Below are 21,358 nucleotides of genomic sequence, written 5' to 3'. Positions count from 1 at the left end.
GCGAAAATTAATACACAAAAAAAACCGTATAATTTTATAAATATATTTTGTATTAATATATTTGTTTATTTATGTAAACATATTTTGTTGTCTTCTGCTTGAACTTTTTCTGGGAGCACACATCTGCCTTGTTTGTACATGGCACTACTCATAAAGTTAAAGAAAATTGTAGCGAACATCCTTGCAAGAAATGTTGCCTCCTGTTGAAAAATTGATGCGTCAGTGCTCTTTAATTGAATATCTTGAATAATTGGTGGTTGGAAAAAAAATTCAACATCAATGTAAAGAAATCAGAAAACTGTTCCTGTATTGACATTCTCTAAGGTTAATACCATTCACAATAAAAGGTCAGGATAAAAACCAAAAAATACACCTTTCCATTGCAGGTTGATCTTTATTTTCGGTTCATGTTATGTAACAGCTGCGTGTGTCTGTTTGTATGAGTGTTTTTATCCTTGGTTCATCAGAGTTGTGTGTGTGTGAACTCAATCCAAAATTTAACCATCACATGTGGAGAGAGACCAAACTAAGACATTTCGGTACAGCAATCCTTAAACCAAATATAACCTCCATCAGATTCGTCATCCCACTCTTTTAAAAAGGGTGATGCACTTTGCAAATTAGAATTACAGGCTAACTCTGCTCTTTTCCACAATATGAAATCATTCTGTAGTTTATGACTGTTTTCTTCCCCAAACCCATTAACACTGCATCCATCTCCATTCTAAAAACAAATGGCGTGGCCAGCCGACAGCACGGTTAGCCATGGCAGTACAGAAGGGGGGCGTGTAGCTACATTAGTGGCATAGCTGAGCTCTCAATATGAGAAAGCTGACACACTGGACTTGGTCTCTCGTTTCATATTGTTCATCATCATAAAAACTGATTCAGTCCTGTTTACTTCATTAGACAAAAAATTTTATTCTCCTCCTTCGCTCCTTGTCCTTCTCTTCAGCATAGTTGTGTGTAAAGAGAGAGTGGCTGTTTGGGTTGGCTCTAGCAGCGTTTCTCCTCTGGTAACGAGTGGAAGAACTCCATGCAGGCTGCATCGGCTCCATCGTTGCATTTAGTCCTTTTCTGGCACCAGTTTCAGCACTTTGCCGATGGCGATGGTTTTGCCTGGAGGAGGAGAATGTGAATGAACATAGGGATGACACTGAGATACAACACTTATGTGCATTTTGTTTTTCAGAACTTGGTAAAAAATAGGTAAGTAGCAATAAGTGTCTCTGCTGTAACATGCATGGGCAAATGCACCAGGGTTTTAAAGTTGTTTTTTTAAACTACAGACAGAAACTCTCAAAATGTCTTAAGCTGCTTTCAGACATGAACTTTGGAAAAAGTCCTGAAATTTGTTTACAGACATTTTCCTGAAATTTGCCTTTCACATATGAAGGGGGCTGGCAGGAAGTAACTGACTGTGGCCTCTCAGATTCCTCCAGAAAATTTCAGGAAAATCTCTGGACTTCAGTGCAGGCCTGAAAGCAGCCTTTTATACAAACCCACAGGGTCCTTACCTTCATCTCGCAGCGTGAATCGTCCCATTTGAGGGAAGTCTTTGAAGGTTTCTAAGCAGATGACCCCTGCTGCCCGGAGCCTGGCGATACAGACCTGGTCCTGCTTTACGAAGCGTGGTCGTGTTTTGCTTTTCTCTCCACTTTTCTTGTCCACCATGCAGATTAAGGCCTGTAGTCAGGATTTAAAGAGTTAAAACCACAGTCCAGTCAGGTCAAAGATGCACGGCGACACTAAAAATTACAAATAAATGCTGCGGCAACCGCTTAGAAAAGAGATCAGCAACTTACTGTGATTTGAATTTCTTCAATGCAGGTGTGGATGTGAAGGACTGCATTGTAACCAGGACAAATAATTGATTTGTGTTCAATGATGACGATCTGAAACGAAAGGAGCGAATCAGAAACATACAAAAATAATCTATTATTCTATTTAACGTGTCCTTTGACTTTTTATTTTGGTCATGGCAGGGTTAATGACCTTAACTGCAGCCAGCCAACAGGGGGCAGTGAAAGTGATTTGGCTTCAAGTTGAGGGAGCCGTCATGTCTTCCATCTTTGTATACAGTCTGTGGTTCTAACTAGCTTCTGTGCTCTGAGCACTAGACAATAAACCAAAATCACTGAAATGCTCCACATCAAACCTCTACCTCACACCCCCTCTCAGTCACTGTTTGTATCTGTTGCTATGCTAACCTGCAGTGAGGTGGATTAGATTAAATACAGGAGCATTGTTTAGTTCATCTGTTGGCATCATATTGCACAAAGGAGAACTAATCATGCCTGTGTCACTGCCTGCAGCCTCGTCCTTTGATTTGATAAATAAAGTCTTGAATCATGATTTGAATCCTAACTGACGACTGATGACCGTGAAAATCAGATGTACAATGAGAGCTGCAGCGTGTCGAGACTTTGGTTGTCTGTTTTTTTTACCTGTGCATCAAAGGTGCGACCGGAGTGGCAGAGGTTGTCGGGGCTACAGAGAATAAACCCAGGCAGGATTTCTTCCTCCTCGATGCCTTTCAGCCTCAACTTCAGATTCTCCCCTGGAGTTGCATCGTCCGTCTCCACATCATCGCTTAGCAGGCTCAGTACCTCCACTGTATGCTGCACACACACACACACACACACACACACACACATACACATACATTAGTGTTTGCGATGAAGACGTTATTGCCGTACTGGAGCAGCGTACGTGGCTGGTGTTAGAAATGGAACAGAATCCTTTAGGTGGTCAGATCTTCTCTAGGCGGTATCGCCTTAAATGGATGAATTAGGTTAATCGTTTAAGTGATCTCTTTATTTGTCCCATGTGAAGACAGAGTAAAGTCACAGAGAGGAGAACTCACCCTATTTGGCATCATGACCAGCTGCTGGGCTTTACTGATGGTTCCAGACTCCAGCTTCCCAAGGATGACTGTGCCCATATCCTGCAAATACACACACACACACAGATATAAATAAAGAGCAATCCAAATCACCTTAACTTGTGGAAGTCTGTGGGCAGTGGCAGTTAGGTTGTTTGAAATGGACGTTATCTCTTTCCGTAAGTAAAAGGCATCATAAATGAGCATTTAGTGATCGTAGCTGACACTCATCACTTCAAAACCCAAGTAAGTAATCAGGTCATCTTATTCTGTACAGATTGAATCCAGTACACCATAGTCCCCTTATACTAGGTCACCACCAGTTGAGTATTCTTAGTCATGTAACTGCTACATAAGGCTCTTAGGCAAAGACAACGAGAGAGGAGTATTTAAACAAGAAAAAGACAAGATGGTGAGGAGAAAAGATTATATATGAAGAAAGTTAAGAGCCAGTGATTAATGTCGGGACAACTGTCATAGGCAAAATAACCTGATCCACTTACAGAATGTGTTTAATGGCTTCCAGCATCTACACAGAGACAAATGCCAAGACGCTGGATTTTCTTAAAGAGGAATGACTGCAGAGCTCTTGTGTGTTTGTTTGTGTGTGTGTGTGTGTGTGTCAGTAAGTATGTTTCCAAAGCAGAAAGAAAATGACAAACTGTAGAAGGAGTAAGGACATTTTTTTGGCAAATTGGAGAAAAACCAGACTACATTTCACGCCCACTTATCTGATTAGGACATTGCGGCGAAGACGAGCTCTCACAGATTTGTCCTTTTCCTAACTTGATTTAAAAAAAAAAAAGAAGGAAGATCAACCCTTCCTGCTGCTCACCTTGTACTTGTCAACGATTGGTAGTCTGACTGCTCCATCAGTGGATCTGGTGAAGTTTGGCAAACTGTCCAGGTGGGAAATAAATGGCAAACCCCTGGTAAAGAAAAAGACAAAAAAACTTTTACTTCAGTGGCATTAGGATTCTTTATTAATTACTGGCTTGAAAAACACACAGAAGACTCAAATCTAGGACATGACTCTATGACACTATGTTTCTTTCTCAGACAAAAAAACTGAGGTGATTTACTGTATATAGAACACAGCATCTAAGGTTTGTCAAGCGACCTATCCGACATACTGTACTACCATTGAAAAGCATTCACAGGGATGACTTACGTGTACCAGGTGCATTCAGGTACAGGGTCCTTGAGGTTGGAACCTGTGAGTCCAGAACAAGGCATAAAGTGGATGTCCTTCTTGGGGTTGAAGCCCACCTTCTTCAGAAATGGCACCAGCTTCTCCTTACACTCCTCATACCTGTGAGAAGTTCACAAAAATGTTCAATAATTCAATTAATTATACAATGTAAATTGTATGGGATCTGCCATTATCTGTAACTTTGACTATTTTAGTGTCAACAAAATATGTTCTATGTTTATTGCAGAACTGACACTGAGGGTCAAACGCAAATCTATTTTCATCCAGACCCTGCTCACCTTTCCAGGCTCCAGTGGACAGTGGGGTCATCCATCTTGTTAACCAGGACAATGAGATGCTTGACTCCTGCCGTTTTAGCCAGCATGGCATGTTCCCGGGTCTGTCCACCTTTCTCAAAGCCGGTCTCGAACTCCCCCTTCCTCGCAGAAATCACCTGGTACAAACCAATGAGGCGGCATTGGTTTCCACGATTTAGTGACAAACATTTAGACGCAATATCACCTTCTTTAAATCTTCTTCATGCAAACTAGTAAATATGGCTTTATTACTTTTACAAATTGTATACACAAAATGTCTAACTTCACAAGAATCTCAATGGGTATGTACACCATTTAATCTCTGTGTGTGAGTTTTAGGGATCATTAGCGTTAAGTCCATCTCACCAGGACTGCCAGGTCAGCTTGCGACGCTCCACCGATCATGTTGGGGACAAAGCTTTTATGTCCGGGGGCATCGAGGATGGTGAAATGTTTTTTCTCTGTCTCAAAATAAGCTCTGCCAACCTCCACCGTCTTCCCTTTGTCTCTCTCCTCCTGGTTTGTGTCCAGAGCCCACGACAGGTACCTGTAGCAACCAATGTCAATTTATTATGGGTCACAAAACTGTATCATGTATCATAGTGTGCATTTTCCATGTTTCATTGAATGATTGTCATCTAGTTTCACAGGGATTAGATTCTGAATGGCTAAATAAAATATGGCAGGTCAAATTCAGAGCTCCTGAACATATTTTAAGAATTTGTATTAGCATTAATTCACATATTCAACATAAATATAAGCAGGAGAAAATAAAACTTAAAGTCATGTTTCTCACCATGTCTCCCTGTTCTTCTCTTTCGCTTCTCTTTCATATTTTTCCAGGGTTCGCTTCTCCACCATTCCAGTTAGGTACCTGACAAGGAGGACACACAACAATGGAAACTTCATACAAGTGACGCCATATTTATTTGATCCAGACGTCATTGTTGGGGCACAAGTGAAACTGAAGCCTCAACTGAAAAGCAGTTTTGAGCAAGAGGGAACCTTCTGATCTGTCGCTGGCAGCCATAGTGGCATAGATGTTCTGAAGACGGACACAGCGAACAACTACGCAATGAAGTATACATAAATATACTTGGGATGTTCATCATTAACTATTAACTGTAGAGTTTTGATCAGTTAATCTGTTAGAAAATCCTTGGAAAATCATCTTTTAAAAAATGTAACAGGTAAAACAATTCGTTGCAATTGTTGTTTTAAACTTTCTGTATCTGAAAGCAGTTAAAGTTAAGTACATCGGACTTATTTAACAACATTGAAGAGAAATTTAAATACTTAATACTGCCCTTAGATAACTGAAATTTAACAGAAAATTTGATTACTCACATTATCTGTCCTCCAATAGTTGATTTGCCGGCATCTGACACACGAAAAAAGAAATATTTTATGATGAACAAACATTCTATAATCTTCCTCAGATAAAATAATATAGATAAACGTGAGACGCACCTACGTGACCAATAAAGACCACATTAACATGTTCTTTCTTGGGGGCGTCTGGCGGTGCCGGAGCCATTTTGGGTACGGGCATCTCCTCCTCTTCCTCCTCAATCATCTCCTCGTCCTCTTTCCTCGAGGCGCCTTCCTCGCACTCTCCTCCTGTCCCCAGGTCGTCCGATCCTCCGCCACCTCCACCTCCTCCTGGCTCCTCCTTCTGCTCCCACGTCTCTTCCTCCGTGGTCATGTCTGCCTCCGTGCCTCCATTCTCCACCGGAGCTGGAACCATACACATTGAGTACACCTAAAACACTGATTTTCTCTGTGATGTCTGGATGCCAAAAGACAACTCGCAGCTTGGAGGGAGGAGGAGGAACGTAATATACTTTTTAGCTGGACTGAAAACCTGCAGACAGACCATGAGTGGCTGTTGACTGATTTGAAATCCTGGACTTTGTTCAAGCACCGAAATTTCTGCCAGTTTCATCTTTTTTTTTTTTTTTTAAAAACACATTTGAATAATTTCCCTACATTTCCCAAACAAAATTGGAATGAGATCCCCTCATGCACACTTCAAACATCCGTAGAGAGAATTTCAGAGTAAAGTCACCTCATTCGTCTGGATCTCCTGCACCAGCATCATTCACTCTTTATGTAAGACATTATGTTACTTTTAACTGTTATTATTGGTCATTCTTGTGTATTATGTGGACTTACATATGTCCTTTTATTCCATTATTATTTTATCTTGATGACTGGTAGAGATGTTCCGATACCATTTGCCCTTGAAATACCGATTGTGGTACCTGGACTTTGAGTACTGATCTGATACCAGTGCAGTTAAAAACAACAACTTATATAACGTGTTTTAAAAGCTGTATGCCACTAACTAACATCCATGTTATGGTTCTTCAAATGCTTCAGGAGATTACTAGTGTTGTAACTAGCAACACTGGTGCCACCCCTCAAAACTGAAGTCTTGCATGTCACTGTGGGACTTTCCAGCATGAAATGTCATCAAATTGCTGACATTTTATCTAGCTCTGGTTAATGATACACTACAGCACGACTACAACTGGAGCCGACTTGTTGATAATTCACTGAGCATGACATTCACTGAGGCACTGAAAATTGCAGTGTTATCTGGTTGAACCTAATATACTTTAAAGATTTGAGATCGGTACATAGATTTGCATAATTACAATACTCATTTTTGGCAGTATCAGAGGAATATCCAATACTGGTATCAGAATATCTCTAATTATAAGGAACCTGCTGTAACATTTCTAGTTAGGCTCAACAAAACTAATCACTGACATTTTGAATTTTACTTTTAATGTCACTTCAACAATCCAACCTGGCAAACTAAAAGATGCTTTTACCATGTTTGCTTTCCACCCCCTAAGCTCAACTGTTGATTGTGCTCTTACATAGCTGCAAAAATAATGACAGAGGTATTTGATTTCCAGGTGCATCAACTTCTACAGCAGCTGTACCTTTAACCTGCATATCGTCACCTTCCTAAAATAATGGCCTAAGTCATTCTTTGACAAAAATGATTTTTTGGGGCCTAAATCATCTCCTCATGATGCTGGCCACCTCTGGTAAAATCGCCTATATCCTCAGTTGAACAGATCATGGGATTCTACCCCTGTAGAATAATGGCCTATGTCAAGAGTGTGACTATTTGACGTGTGACGTTTTATTTTGCCTAAGTCAAAAGACAATGTGACTTAGGCAATTTTACAAGCTTTTCAAGATGGCGGCTGCATCAAATAGAACAAAAACCTACCTAGCCGCTGAAGTTATTTCCATGATTCAGGGCTCGTCCCCTATTGGTAAGTGATGAGGTTTACTATAATATAGGCTAGGCTATAAGTATTGCACAGTTATTTAGTCTTTTTAGTCAGCATTTTAGTCAGCAAAATAGCTAGGTCCATGAAGCTAGCATTTAGCAAAGAGTGGAAAGGCTCCAGAAACTGTGGCTGTTACAAGTGATAGGCTTTCTGTTAACTCTTTTCTGTCTTTTCAAACAATATTTCATCTACAGTTTTTGTCTCATTTTTTCCACATTACATGATCTAATTAAGAAAGATTTGAATACCGTATTGTAATCTAACAGCTAGAAATTATGTGTATAACTAAAAAATTACAAAGGATCCTCTTTACAACAGCTTGTGCACCCCTAGGGGTGCATGCACACCACTTTGGGAATCCCTGATGTAGCTTAATACAAGTGACCACGAGGCAATGAATGTTTTTCAGAATGATCACACATTTGTGACTGTACACCTCAAAGGATTGAAATGTTTTTCCTTTTTGGTAGGAGATGCACTTGACAATTCTGACACCGATCAGGCCTCATCCACTGAAAATGACAATGAGGCAGACGAAGAGATGAAGCAGCATGTACCAGGCCAAGACTCTGTTTCAGATGGAGCAGACAATACCTTAAACACTCCCTGTAAGAGCCACCATGCAGCCTGCGTGTGTGTAGATAAATATTAATGTTGGTTTGATATGTTCTTAAATTATCCAGGTTGTAGTTTTATTTTTATACAGTTAAAATATATTTTGTATAGTGTGTCTGCTGTATTTAATTATATTCTGTTTTGGGCGCTGTTTGCGGCTTGTTGTTTGCGACACTTGAGGATGCCGTAATGCAGTTCATTGCACATGCGCGTGGTTGTTATTGAGCGCATGAACATTGTGGTGAGTGCGAAGTCTGAGGAGTAGATCGTGAAAACGGGACATCGTGACAGGTTGAAAAGACAGCATCGCCAATTCGGTAAAGGATTGATATAAGGCGTGTCTGTAAATTGTGCTGGAACGGAAAATAAACCCTTTTTCAAGTTTTACCTGCCTCCTGGAAGTGTGTCGACATTGGGTTTTCACAACAAGGCAAGGTATATATGTTGGACACGAGTCAGACTTAAGAAACACTCCGCAGACTTAACATAAGTGGCCTTTGGTAATGTGGAACGAAGTGAAACGGCCACTACACTCCCGTTGATGTTGTTGAAGATGCCAAGCAGACATCCACACCATGAACAGGATATATCTGATGATGACGATGATGTCATAAGCGATCCAAACTATACCCCATCCTTTGAGGAGTTGTTGAAGGTGTGATCAAAGACCATCCAGAAACCCAAGGAGATCAAAGTCAAACACAGAAATACCTTGTTGCAGGGCACACACAAATGGAGCGTGACAGCATGCATAGTACTATTGAACGCAAAATAGTTACGGATAACTTCACCCCGAGAGACTACGTCATCATACTCCAGACTGCAAGAATCAGGCCATCACCTTACCATGTGAAGGTGCTCAAGCATGATGAGTTCCAGAAAATGAATGGATCTTACTTCATTAGCATCAGACCAGGCAAAAAAGCTGGAGATCCGACTGTGAATCACTTGCGGGCTCTTCAGTTTAGCAGTGAATGCAAGGTCCATTTCAAGCCGTCCTTCTCGGAGGACTCTGCGTGGGAAGCACTGCCACAAAGGGTACAGGTGCCAAATGAGCCGATAGCATGGATAAGAATGTTTCCGTGTGCTCTGCCAATCAAGGAGAGAAAGTTCCAGGACCTCCAGTCAATGAAACACGTGATGCCCGTTGAGTGTCATCACCTCTTTGACAATTTGCCACATTAATAGGCATCAGTCAAGAACCCAGCAAAGAAGAGCTGGAGGGGGAACTAAGGAGATGCACATGCCTCCTCAGCATTATGTCTAGTTAGTTTGTTAGTTATGCTTTATTGTTGACAGATTTGAAGGTTTAAAATTGCTTAAGTCACAAAGGCATGTTCAAAAATTTGCCTAAGTCATGTATTCCTCTTATGTTACATAATTGACAGACACTGTTATTAGTATGTCAATAGTCATCTATTGTCATAACATTTTTGAGTGAAATTATTAATAAATATCATATATTCGATTAAGTTTTTTGTGTTTTCTGAAAAAACTGAAAAAATGACTTGGGCCATTAGTTTAAGAGGGTGACGATATGTAATACGTTGTATACTAAAGCATATGTTTATAAAATCTGATTTCCTTCACAAATAATCGAGTAAGAGTTACACTGCTTCACTGTATATTGTCTAATTGTCATTTCTTCTTGTCCACAATGTTCTGCCGAGCAAACAAATACATCTAAATATAACAAACAAACAAAACACTGTAACACGAGTAAACTGCTGAGGCCGGCAGAAGAAGCCGGTTCCTGTGGTAACACCAAAATAAGCATCCAATTTCCGTAACTAAGAAATTATACAGCCCAGCAGTCGCGAACACAAAGCCCATTTTCTTCCCATGCCTCGTTGTTTATAATCAGCCGGTGAGAAATTGCTACTGGCAACTCAGAAGGCCATTTGTGCCCCGGCTTTGTCAACAGCCTCATCGTGATGTTATGAACATTTTCTTTTGGAGAAATGAGAGACGTGAGCATTAGAACATAACGGTGAATACATCTGCAGGGGAGATTTCTCTAAACCACACACACACTGTCTGTCAGACTCTGTCCCCAGTACTCCTATATGCATATGATCGTTTTGTTTTGTCATTGTGTGTCTCTCTCTATGCTACAGTGAGTGATCAATCGCTGCTTTAAACAACCAGTTGTCTTAACTGGAGTGGAGATGCTCAGAATGGTGGGGCAGGCATTTGAATGAGCCTGACTCAGCAAAATTTTTAATCTAGTCAGCAGAAACTGACATTCCCATCGCTCGGACATACAGCAGGTCAGTGCCTTGGACACGCAGCACTTGACAAACAGTATGTGCCAACGAGGTGTCTATTTCGGTCACGGACAAGTGGGGGTTGCATCATATTGAAACGTGGGCCCGTGCACATGGGTGGACCATTGTCATGAAGCAATCGGAATGTACTTCAGCGAGTTATACTGCGTTAAAGATAATTACATGTGAGAGTCCAAGCTTTCCCAGACTGCATCGTGGCTGTAGGTAAATCTACAGATCTGAGTCTGTTACCAAACACTGTGATGTGGTAAAAAAAACCCGGCCTGATCTGTGCGTCAATAACCTGAACACGCAGAGCCTGGAGCAAAGTGTGGATGCGTACCGGCTGTCTCCGCCACCTCCATGCTGGCCGCTGGATCAGGGGCACCTTAGAGGAGAGAGGACAAAGCGTGTCAAAACTTTCATTAATATTTATAAAGACACGGCTGGACACGTCTGACGCTTTGTTGTGACTCTTCCCGTCGTATCCGCCAGCTACTGCGCGACTGTGACACGCGGCTGACACCGGAGCCGACTTGTTGATGAGTTGGTGGACGTGTGATTACTGAGGCACTGGCAGACAGGAAGGCTAACTTAGCGTGGTTAGCACGCGAGCTAGCGAGTTAAGCTAACTTCGGGCTGGCGTCCACTCACCGTCTGCGACTGGCATTTCCGCGCCGCTGCTAGGGGGGAAGCTCGGCACGAACACCGCGGCGTTCACGTTGGGGACGAACGGCTTGGCGTTGACGTTGAGGGCGGCCAAGGCGCCCGGGAGCTCCGCCGCCGCGGCAGCAGCCGGGGCCTCGGCATCGTCCTCCAGCTCCCACGAATCCGGGGCTGTGTCTCTCGGGTCCATGGCTCCTTTCTCCGGAGTTGACAAGCTCCCCGTCAGCGACAGAGGCGGGTGGTGTCTGTGGCTCGGTTAGAACGCGTGTAGTTGCCGGTGTGTTTCAGACTCTCGGTGACACGTTTGCAGAAGTCCCCATTGCTTTGTGAAGCCGCGCACCAGAGAGCATATGGATCCTGTAGCCCGACGTGGAGTGGTGTACAGCCGCTGAAGAGTCCCGCCGACACCGCTAGAGGCCAGCAGCGGACTCCTGCTGACTGGAGTCAACAATCATGTTCACCTCTTCACGTTTCCTGTTTGCCTGCAGGTAAACGGAGTGATCTACCCGTCATGTGGATGCACTATTACAAAATACATAACACACTGTGGGTTTCATTTGTTCCTTTATGTCAACACCTCTGAAACGCAAACACTATAAATAGAATAAATAACATACATAGTTGTTTACAGTGAAAGTTTGTTTTAGAACTCAATAAATAAATTCATTACAAAAACATGACATTAAAATGGTTGGAACTGGAACTGGGCTGAGACCCGCGTCTCCTCCTGTCACTCTTTGGCATCAGTGACTCCTCCAGCTGTGATGGCGAACGTGGCCTCGTTCTCAGGCATGTCAGGACTGCAGCAAATCACAGGAGAGAGGAGGAGTTCAATTTCAGCCTCAAATGTTTTCATCGATCAAATTATAGGACATTTGTCTCTAAAAAACATGTTCCCCAATACATCCCATTATCTCACTAAAGTGGTGTTTTAAGATACATTTTCATATCTTATTTCTACATGTGCATATATGTTTAGGACTATTAAATGGTGGATATTTGGTATTTTGAGATTATGGGCATCAGCTAAAAATGTCTGCTGCCACAGAGTAATTATTTAGCAGAGAGCAGAGCCTGCATCTACTTAACAAACTTCTACTATTTATTCCTCCATCAAGGAGATTTTGTTTTCACCCCTGTTTGTTTGTTTGTTTGTTTGTTTGTCAGCAGGATTACACAAAAAGCACTGAGAGGATTTCCACCAAACTTGGTGGAAGGTCAGAACATGGACCAAAAAAGTTACATTTCAGTGCAGAGGAATTTGTTTTCACTTTCTTTAACGTTGCAAAATAGGACGTTAATTTTCACCAATTTTCAAAGGAATAATTCATGGATCATGATGAAATAAATCAGGCATATTTAGTGAACTGATATCTATGAGATTTGGTGCATTTTGACTGATTCTAAGGGAAATGTTACAAGGGTTATAAGTGTTGCATTTTGAATTGAGAAAAAACAACAACAATACATTATAATATTTTTTCACACAATAAAATTCCACTAAATCTGTTAACTACCTGTCAAATATTTTGGCAATCCTCATCTCTCCGCGTCCCTTTCTCAAGCTAATCCGCGTGGTGGAGGCGTGGGCCAGGATGTGTCCACCGATTGGCTTCTTGGGATCAGCTTGAAACCTTGAAAAGGGAAGAAATTAAAATGTTCTCAACAATTTGTTCAAAACAATTTAGAAGAGAATGAGTGAATTTGCCATGTCTTACGTCATTCCTGCTCCAGGATCGGCTGTCATTTGGTTGGTGATGAACACGGCTACATTGTACTCTAAGGTAAACATATAGGAATGCCCTTAAAATACATCATGCGTGGTTCGAATCCTAAAATAATCATAATTATAAGAGGCATGACTTCTATACTATATTCATATTTGATTCTGTATGTAAGAAAGTGGCTGTGGTTGTTACATGTAAAGAGCACTCTCTCACACCTTCAGATATCTTCTGCAGCCTGGAGAGCATCTGCGCTAGTTTCTGCTGCCGCTCAGCCAGTTCTCCTCGACCAGAGAAATCTACTCTGAACAGAGCCATAATGGAGTCGATGATCTGGCAACAAGGAGGAAAAGAAAAAAGGAGACTCACAGGCAGAAAGTCAGGAAGGAATCCTACTTTTAGAATCTGATCTGCCTGATCTTTAACACTTTCCCACATTCCCTTGAAAACGAAGCAAAAATGTTTATTCTGAATCTCCAACCACTGCAGTGAGTAAAACCAAAGGAATGATGAATATGTGACAACATTCTTTACAGTTTACTCACCAACAGTTTAAACACTCCTCCCTCCTCGTGGAATTTGGCTGCAACAAAGTCCAACAACTCCATCTGGTGTTCACCTGAGGAGAGAGCTCAAAAACTTGACACAAAAACGAGTGACACAGCAAAATATTACAACCTCACCAGGAGATAGATTTTCAACAGAAACTGCTTTTGCACACCACAGATGTGGTGTAAATGTTGTGTACTGTATGTTCGCACTGGTGTAGGCTCGAGCATAAAGCACGTTGTCCAGCACAGCATCGTGGTCCACGCTAAACCTGTCGGCGATGTCTTTCAGTCTGTCTGGACGACTGAAACCACACAAGTACAAGTCAAGGACAATGTCAAATAAGTGAAAGCATGGTTACATTGTTACACGCACTAAAGAAACATTGTTATTTTTAAGACATGTTCTAAATTACTTAGTCAAGAAATATAAAACATGTTCATATGTAATTGTATGTTTTTTTTCTGAGATTCAGTAAATTTCCACAATAAATGTAAAGTGTGGTATGGTTTCTCAGTACCTTTGTTAGTAACAGGGGAAATTCAGTTTCACAGAACTGCACATCCACAAACCACTTCCCATGAAACCATGAAACCAACAATGGTTTCATAAGACACTAATAACACTGACATGAAACATTGACTGATAGTTAAGAGCTGGGTTAGTGGCAGGAAGTTTTATTAAGTGTTGCTATGGCTACTAAACTTCTGCCAAAGTGCGCTCTGTTGCATCTTGTTGATCTGTACCTGTGTCCTGATGGCATTATGTCAAAGTCTTTTGGCCTGTTTGTGACAGAGAGCATATGTAATAAACAAGTGGAGCAGTAAACCAGAATGGGTTGGATGATGCTGTTGTACAATAGAGGGAGAAGATGGAGGGGAGACATAGACTCCTTTAAATTTGTGATTAATCTGGCTGCTTATCTGGCGGTTGTTTGAGTCTGAGGTATTTGAAGCGGTCAACCGTTTCAACTGCTTCATTTTTGTGAGGATACAAAGTGTGCTCTGTGTCGATGAAGATGACTTTCCCGCCTGAGTAGGAATCCTCGCCTGGCAGCTGAGCAGTGACTGGAGAAACACACCACAGATTGTGTTTTATTAATTTTTATAATTTGTACAGTGTTGTTTAATTATGCACTTGAGAGCAGACATTTTAAAACGAGATGATTACTCACCACAAAGTGTGTGAGACAGCTGGGTTTTCCCTGTGCGGAACTCTGTATGATGAAATTATGTTAAGCGTTTTGAGCCAAATGCTGCAAAGTGAAGGATAATTATAATTATACACAGTATATTGAACAATAACAAATGAATCTCCTCGCCTCCAAAAGCCTCTGTGAGCGCCATGCTCTCTACACCTCCACCCAGAAGCTTACTGCAAAGAGAACAGATATATGTTGTAAGAGATGATTCAGGTTTTTTTTAAAGATTCAAAATAGGAGAAACTAGCTTTTTATTTTATACCACACAGTCATAGTATCTTATACAGTAAAACAAAAAATTCCAAAAACATTGGGTCTGTGTTTCTGCTTAAGTTAAATAATTTGCTCCTTAATATCGATAATGTGACAATATTTTCTGTCACTATTTATGCTCTAAGATACTAGAAAATAATTAGTAATCTAAATTAACAAACTTAGCACTTATGTCCAGTTGCTAGAGAAAGGCTACATTATCAGTTTACTATAATGCAGCCCCTGGGACACAAATGAGATATATTTAAGGTATATTATACTAACAAATCAATAAGATTCGCAGAAACCACTATAATTCCCACCTCATACAAAGGCTAATAGATGTCCAGTCTTATCGACCACTCACAGCCCTTAAGAGTATAAGTCCCATTCACCCATTCATACAGCGCTACTATATGCAGTGCTTTTTCTATCACATGGCATACACACACTGTCGGCACAGCTTTCAGGGGCAGTTGGGTTCAATATCTTGTCCAAGGAAACTTAGGAATGCAGACTGGAGCTCACACCAGCAACCTTCCGGTAATTGGTCGACGCTGTCTATCTCCAGAGCCACACCCACCCGAATGGTATATAATTTGTGACGGCATCATATACAATCTGTTAGTGTAAATCCTACGGTCTAATAAGAGAAAATCTTAACTCAAACTCCTGGCTCCCAGTCGTGATGTGGAACACCTGCTTCCTCTTGGCACTGTACTCAAAGGCCGTCTGGAAACCAACACTCTGTAGTGTTAAGAGAATCATGTCACGTATAAAATGTTTTGTGGGTTTTTTAATCTCTTTATCTTTTAAGTGGTACAGGTTGAAGAATCCACACTGGAAAATCCCATCTCACCAGCATTTTCCCTGCAGCTTCCTTGATTTTTTCCACTTTGGCCTCTGACAGGCCCTTGATGTTGCACAGAGCCTTGCGCGTCGTCATCTGGATCCCCTTCACAGTGCAGATACCCACTGACTTCAGCTTTTTAATGTCTGCCATATTCTGAGGTCAAGTGAGGGGCAAGGACAGAGAGAGATGCTGACTTAGATAAATGACAAAGGATCTGATGAGTGTGTTTAGGTGCTGCTGTTGACTCACAATCCCGTGTTTCTGTAGGATGTCAAGGTCTTGGAAGAACGACACCTGTTCAGAGAAAAGCAAAATCAAGATGAGTTAAGTGTTGAGGTTTACACTTAATTAAAGAGGGGGCAGCTTTAACCATAGACTGTATATAAAGAAGCTTTTACTTGACAGACAGTGGTACCATAACTTACTTAATGTACATTATTGCGGATATATTTTAAATGTCACAGTTTCGGTCTGTACCTAAATTGTTGCTTTGAATAGACAAAGTGGCATACATTATTTGTGAACGGATCTTTGTATAGTTCAGGAAGTTAGCATAATTTGATTGATTCTTTTGTTGTTTGATAGTGTTGCTTAATTTGATTATGAAGATTATGGGCAGGTATATATAAGCATTTGATTTCTGCCTTAGCCTTTTCAGTCAACATATGATGTAAAGTCTGTTTAGACTTTGTTCACATTGTCTTTATTCATTATACTTGTTTGATGATGACAGATTAAAAAACTCAATCAATTAATCAATCAATATCTGGAGCTGATTTCAGCTCTTTTCAGACAGGATCGTAATCAACACTGACAGCAGCTTATTCATATTAGTAATACTGTTCTAGCTTCTATTTGTGGACGGCCATTGTTCGTTAGCAAATACCAGCTAAATAAAAAGATAAGCTAGCTGCATCTTACCTCGTCATCCTGGAAGCCGGTGTCATCTTCAACAACCTGATCCTCTGCAGACTTCATGTTCACTATTGTGGCTTGAAGGCTAAAGACAAATTGTATTTTAACCGATTGAGTAACTGGGGGGAAGAGATATTTAACCAATTAGCATTAGCACAATTAGCTCACCTTCGCTAACCTTTGAAAGTTAGCTAAATTAACAGTTAGCACACGGCTTCTGTATTTCAGCAGCTCACAAAATAAATACGAGCGTCGGTAAAAGTATTAACATTCAACAATAGCTAGTTGGAACATGTGAGCTGGCAAACTACAGTAATAATAGAAGTTAAACAGTTAGCTTAGCTGCTCTTTACTTTCCTGTAGCACCTGGCGGGAAATTCTTACTCAAGACGCATTCAAGTGCAGCAGGAAATTATGAATACAGGCTGAACGAATGTAAATGTATCATTGTTACTTTCAAAACCCGGTAGTAATGTCGTATTTTTGGGCTCTTATTGAACATCTAGAACACCATGAAATGATTGATAACATGATAAAAAATACCAATAAGTCACTGCTCTGAGCTACGGGCATAATTGTATAAATTGCACAATGATTAAATCATCAGCATCTTTGTTGCAGGCTTACATGCTGGGCTCCTGCATTCAGGTAATCACATTCACCTATTTAACGTTGTACCTTTGCTTTTCTTTATATTTTAAGTAAAAATGTTTACTGTGAAAAGACATGTTAATTTTAGAATGTAGGACAAGATGGAGAACACCCCTTGTACGTTTGAAGCTCTTCTGCACAATTTAAGTTAACTGGTGTTAGCTGCCACCAGTCGAAGTTAGGGACATAACTTCAGTTGTGTGCATTAGCATCATCAACAGTTTTGGCCTTATTATATTACAAAATGTTTAAAATGTGATTGCTTACTGTACAGGTCTGGCCTTATATTAAAACAAATGTATCTTGATTCTATCTGGGCAGGACTTCATATGCGAGCAAATGCACAATCAAGATGCTGGAAGAAAACACACGCATTTCCATTTGATTTGGTGTTTTTATTCCCACAGTCATGTTGAACACAAAACAGACATGTGTTTGCTTCTTGAAGGACAGTATGTTACAGAATGAAAATTGTCATATGAATGGCATCAGAGAAAAGTACATCTCTCTCAGGGAAATATTGAGACATTTAGCATCAAAGTTTGTCCAAAAGTTTGTCCACAGAATAATGAAACATTGCCCGTTTTAAATGCCCACATCATTTTTTTTTTTTTTAACAGACTATTGATGGAGAGGGCCAGAACAATTTTTCAATCGTTGATCAGAAAACCAGAGAAACGTAAGAAAACCAATAACTGTGATTAGTTTAAAGTGAGACACATTTTGACATATGAGACATATACGGTCAGAATGACCACATAGTAAAGATTATCACTTAGCATGTAAAATGTCAAAAGGCCATTCTGTCGACCACATTCCTATCAATTAATTTGGTCTGCTCCACTTGTCAATATTCATCAAACCTGCCTGTCAGGTTATTGAAAATTATTCTCCTAATACAAGTGGATGCAGAAAACACATGATAATGGACAGAAGTGCCAACAAACGTATATTAATGTTCTTCAGACTGCAGACACCAACACATACAATTGGTAACCTCCAGATTTTTTTCCTTTCATCTTATCCCTCTATAACTGCTTCCCTCTACATTATTTATGCTGAAATAACAGTTTATTTAAAAAAAGAAAATAGAAGCAGTGCTTCAGGAAATCAGTCTCTGCATGATGTTGGCGTAAGGAGAGACAGCGAGAGAGAAGTGTCAGATGCTTTACATGCTCCTGCTCCTCCTCCAATCCATTAGCCAATCCAAAACTTTACTGCAGTTCCTCGCTCTTCTCCATGGTCTCTCTGTCTCTCCTTGTGAACGACCCTGCTGTGTGGCTAGCAGCAGATGTCAGGCTTATGTTGGTCCTTCCTGGCCCGCCTCACATCTTGCCAGGTGCAGGCGGCATCATGCCGGGCATCCCTCCAGACATCCCAGTGTTGGGTCCTAGAAGGATCTAGAAGGGAAAGAGGTTGTTGGTTTTCATCTGCGGTGAGATTTCATGACAACACTTGCTTCCCCACCTCTTTAAAATATGTGGTTTTGTGGTTGTTCCCCTCACATGGTCAAAGTGCGATTAAACCTCTAGTGAAGTACATTCACAGTTCAGCTGGAATGCCGGCAAAGTTTTTCTCAGCTGTTGCTTTACACACATGCACACGAACACTCACCTGTCTCTGCTGCTGTAACTGCTGCTGCTCCAGCTGTAGTCTTTCTGTCTCAAACACCACAGGCAACACCAGGATCATAAAGGAAGTGGTACCCATCCAGAGCGCAGAGCGGGAAAAACTGAAACAAACCAACAACCCCATTAGCTTCAGTTATGGACCAAGAAATTACATTTCACTGAAAAGTATCCATCCCTCAGATTTAACATAGCTAAATAAATCTGTTAAACTTTAGTAAACTAGATTCAAGGACGCAGAGACACGACCAGTGGCTGTTGGAACAGGGAAGGCAAAGCAGGCAATTGCATGGGACCCTGAGCTGAGAGGGGGCCCCTGAGAACCCCTTTAAATTCTATGATCAGCTCTGTAGCGGACACTGCAAGGACACCATAGTCCAACCCTAACAAAGCCCCATGTTGCTATCTTTCTATTAAAAGCTTCAAAACTTTAGAGAATATGTTGAAGGCTATTATGTATAAATGCATACTATGATTATGATATCCCTAGGATTATGCTTTTTCTTTTTACCTGGGGGGGGGGGGGGGTCGTTTTAGTTCTATGTAGGGGCCCCCAGCTCACTTTTACCTGATGACCCCAAAGTCCCCTGAAACGCTCCTGAAAGTTGCATTTAATGTCTTGATCGCTGGATCCACCCGGAAAGCCTACACACACCCAGGCACTGATAGGGTGGGAGGAAAACACTTGGGAGACATACCTGTAAAACTTCTTGGCCAGTGAGACTGAGCACTGCGCCGACACCCCGGCAGCTGAACGCACCGTGTCTGGAAACATCTCCGTCAGGCCCCACAGCCTCTCCATCAGGGTCTCATCAAACTGAGGAAACAACAGACGTGGAATGTTACTACAGAAAGACTATAGTGGGAAATTTAACTGCTGCGTTAAAGGAGTGCATGTGGTGATTAAATTAATCCAAAACTCTGGTCATAGGGGTCTAGACTGGAAATCTGTAGGTGTTTCAATCCCTGTACATTTGTAGAATGATGATTGTATTTCTATTACTTTTTTCTGAAAGAGTCCGAACTAAAGCAAATACTGCCTCGTAAATAATAACTAATAAAACAACATGCATTTATCAACTTTGTGAATTAGTTCCTCCTGGTTGGATAAAGCTGGTGTTACCACAGTGAGCAATTATCTTGATACAACCAAGACAACAACCTCATGGAGAAATTAACTGCCGATTATATGAATGAAGACTTATCGCTGCTTGAATTGTGCTTAGAGCTCACCACAGGGCAAAGCCAGAGCAGACACCTCAGGTAGCTAAGACAGTTAGCCTCGGTGCAGCCATGCTAGCTAGCCGAGTTTAGCAGAGACAAGGACATACTGGGCATACTGGACACGGGATTTTCATTTGGACCCTCATTCACACTCCTGAAGGATTAATTAGTGACTAGACACGTACGTCTTCATCTTCATCGTCGTCGATCTCGTCCTCGGGGGGTCGGATCGACACCGGGCCCGCAGACGGGGACAGCTCTTCGATTGTGGGCATGTCTCCTGCTGGCTCCGCTCCTCGCGTCCTCTTCTGCCGGGGCGACGGTTTGATTTGGTGTAATTTATTTCCGATCACTTGCTGCCGCCTTTCAATGAAGCTAATGCTAAGAGGCGTGCATCGGGTCCACCAACGACAGTCTGAGGTCACACAGTCGGAAAAACGTGAGGCTTGTCCGGGTGGAGTGACGCAAGCAGGGGCAGGGGTCGGTTTGTACTTCGCCCCAAAATGCACAGCGCCCTCTACCGTCGGGGCTGTCTTATAGCAGCCTGTAAAAATGTCATTGAAAAGCAGTACTTTTATGTAAAAGTAATGCTGTATTTGACCTCCCTAAAAAGCATTATAAGATAGAGCCAACATTTTGCTGAGAACAGATTTTATTTAAGCTTAACGAAAGTACAGAGACAGTTGCATTCTTTCAAAAGTGTGACCTGTTTAGGTTTCTTTTTCACAGACGACATTTTGATGTGTCACTGTAGAACAATTGATTATAGATAGATAGATAGATAGATAGATAGATAGAAGCATTGTTAGATCACTATTAATGTAGTCATAACACTGACAAGCCATAATATTGCATCAATAAAGAATTAGAACATTATATTGCATTGCATTACTATTGAACAATTACACTGTTACACCAGTAATAAGCAATTCTGGCTATAATGTTGTATTTTGAAATGCTTGACTTGACAAGATTTCCCACTGACATGTCACCAAAGGGAGCCGGGTGACAGCCATGAAATCCAAGTCAATTAAAATGTTGTTTACCAGCCGCAAAAGGCACTTAACAAAGCGTCGAATGGCATTCCTTCAAAATATCTACAGTGT

The 21,358-nt window shown here is 41.3% G+C and overlaps 3 protein-coding genes across 5 annotated transcripts; all 3 read right to left on the bottom strand.

Moving 5' to 3' along the window:
• Positions 1 to 374: 374 nt before the first annotated feature.
• gspt1 (G1 to S phase transition 1) lies at positions 375 to 11,739 on the bottom strand. 3 transcript variants are annotated; one of them, XM_034571160.1, is made up of 14 exons: positions 11,244 to 11,633; positions 10,894 to 10,977; positions 5,864 to 6,136; positions 5,741 to 5,774; positions 5,190 to 5,267; positions 4,760 to 4,940; positions 4,376 to 4,530; positions 4,056 to 4,196; positions 3,720 to 3,813; positions 2,867 to 2,947; positions 2,448 to 2,621; positions 1,806 to 1,895; positions 1,518 to 1,686; positions 375 to 1,119 (listed from the first exon to the last, which is right to left on the bottom strand). In XM_034571160.1, the coding sequence occupies exons 1-14, from the start codon at positions 11,443 to 11,445 to the stop codon at positions 1,067 to 1,069; spliced, it is 1,809 nt and encodes a 602-aa protein (XP_034427051.1). In that variant the 5' UTR covers positions 11,446 to 11,633; the 3' UTR covers positions 375 to 1,066. The 3 variants fall into 3 exon arrangements, with proteins under 3 accessions (XP_034427051.1, XP_034427053.1, XP_034427052.1); XM_034571162.1 differs by having other exon boundaries at positions 857 to 1,119; positions 5,864 to 6,130; positions 10,933 to 10,977; positions 11,244 to 11,739; XM_034571161.1 differs by having other exon boundaries at positions 901 to 1,119; positions 10,933 to 10,977; positions 11,244 to 11,632.
• Positions 11,740 to 11,835: 96 nt separating this feature from the next.
• On the bottom strand, positions 11,836 to 17,122 carry dmc1 (DNA meiotic recombinase 1). The gene is made up of 13 exons (XM_034571202.1): positions 16,756 to 17,122; positions 16,084 to 16,128; positions 15,841 to 15,987; positions 15,646 to 15,728; positions 14,850 to 14,902; positions 14,703 to 14,744; positions 14,523 to 14,595; positions 13,741 to 13,832; positions 13,525 to 13,598; positions 13,198 to 13,312; positions 12,974 to 13,034; positions 12,773 to 12,889; positions 11,836 to 12,055 (listed from the first exon to the last, which is right to left on the bottom strand). Exons 1-13 carry the CDS (start codon positions 16,810 to 16,812, stop codon positions 11,986 to 11,988), a joined length of 1,029 nt encoding a protein of 342 aa, XP_034427093.1. The 5' UTR covers positions 16,813 to 17,122; the 3' UTR covers positions 11,836 to 11,985.
• Positions 17,123 to 17,774: 652 nt separating this feature from the next.
• Positions 17,775 to 20,728, bottom strand: tomm22 (translocase of outer mitochondrial membrane 22 homolog (yeast)). Its single transcript, XM_034571237.1, has 4 exons — positions 20,438 to 20,728; positions 19,727 to 19,845; positions 19,015 to 19,132; positions 17,775 to 18,800 (listed from the first exon to the last, which is right to left on the bottom strand). Exons 1-4 carry the CDS (start codon positions 20,525 to 20,527, stop codon positions 18,726 to 18,728), a joined length of 402 nt encoding a protein of 133 aa, XP_034427128.1. The 5' UTR covers positions 20,528 to 20,728; the 3' UTR covers positions 17,775 to 18,725.
• Between the last annotated feature and the right edge of the window lie 630 nt (positions 20,729 to 21,358).

The sequence above is a fragment of the Hippoglossus hippoglossus genome, chromosome 19, assembly GCF_009819705.1.
Source record: "Hippoglossus hippoglossus isolate fHipHip1 chromosome 19, fHipHip1.pri, whole genome shotgun sequence".
Taxonomy (NCBI): domain Eukaryota; kingdom Metazoa; phylum Chordata; class Actinopteri; order Pleuronectiformes; family Pleuronectidae; genus Hippoglossus; species Hippoglossus hippoglossus.
This window is presented reverse-complemented; position numbering and strand designations above follow the sequence as displayed.

Coding starts and splice junctions, on each gene's coding strand:
- gspt1 (XM_034571160.1), bottom strand. CDS start 11,445: ATGGACCCGAGAGACACAGCCCCGGATTCGTGGGAGCTGGAGGACGAT. Junction 5,268..5,740: donor ACTATTGGAGGACAGATAAT/GTGAGTAATCAA, acceptor CCTCCTTGTCAG/GTACCTAACTGGAATGGTGG. Junction 3,814..4,055: donor CCTGAATGCACCTGGTACAC/GTAAGTCATCCC, acceptor TTTCTTTACCAG/GGGTTTGCCATTTATTTCCC.
- dmc1 (XM_034571202.1), bottom strand. CDS start 16,812: ATGAAGTCTGCAGAGGATCAGGTTGTTGAAGATGACACCGGCTTCCAG. Junction 15,988..16,083: donor TCCTACAGAAACACGGGATT/GTGAGTCAACAG, acceptor ACTTGACCTCAG/AATATGGCAGACATTAAAAA. Junction 14,745..14,849: donor GCTCACAGAGGCTTTTGGAG/GCGAGGAGATTC, acceptor TTCATCATACAG/AGTTCCGCACAGGGAAAACC.
- tomm22 (XM_034571237.1), bottom strand. CDS start 20,527: ATGCCCACAATCGAAGAGCTGTCCCCGTCTGCGGGCCCGGTGTCGATC. Junction 19,846..20,437: donor ACGACGATGAAGATGAAGAC/GTACGTGTCTAG, acceptor TTGTTTCCTCAG/TTTGATGAGACCCTGATGGA. Junction 19,133..19,726: donor CTGGCCAAGAAGTTTTACAG/GTATGTCTCCCA, acceptor GGTTTGTTTCAG/TTTTTCCCGCTCTGCGCTCT.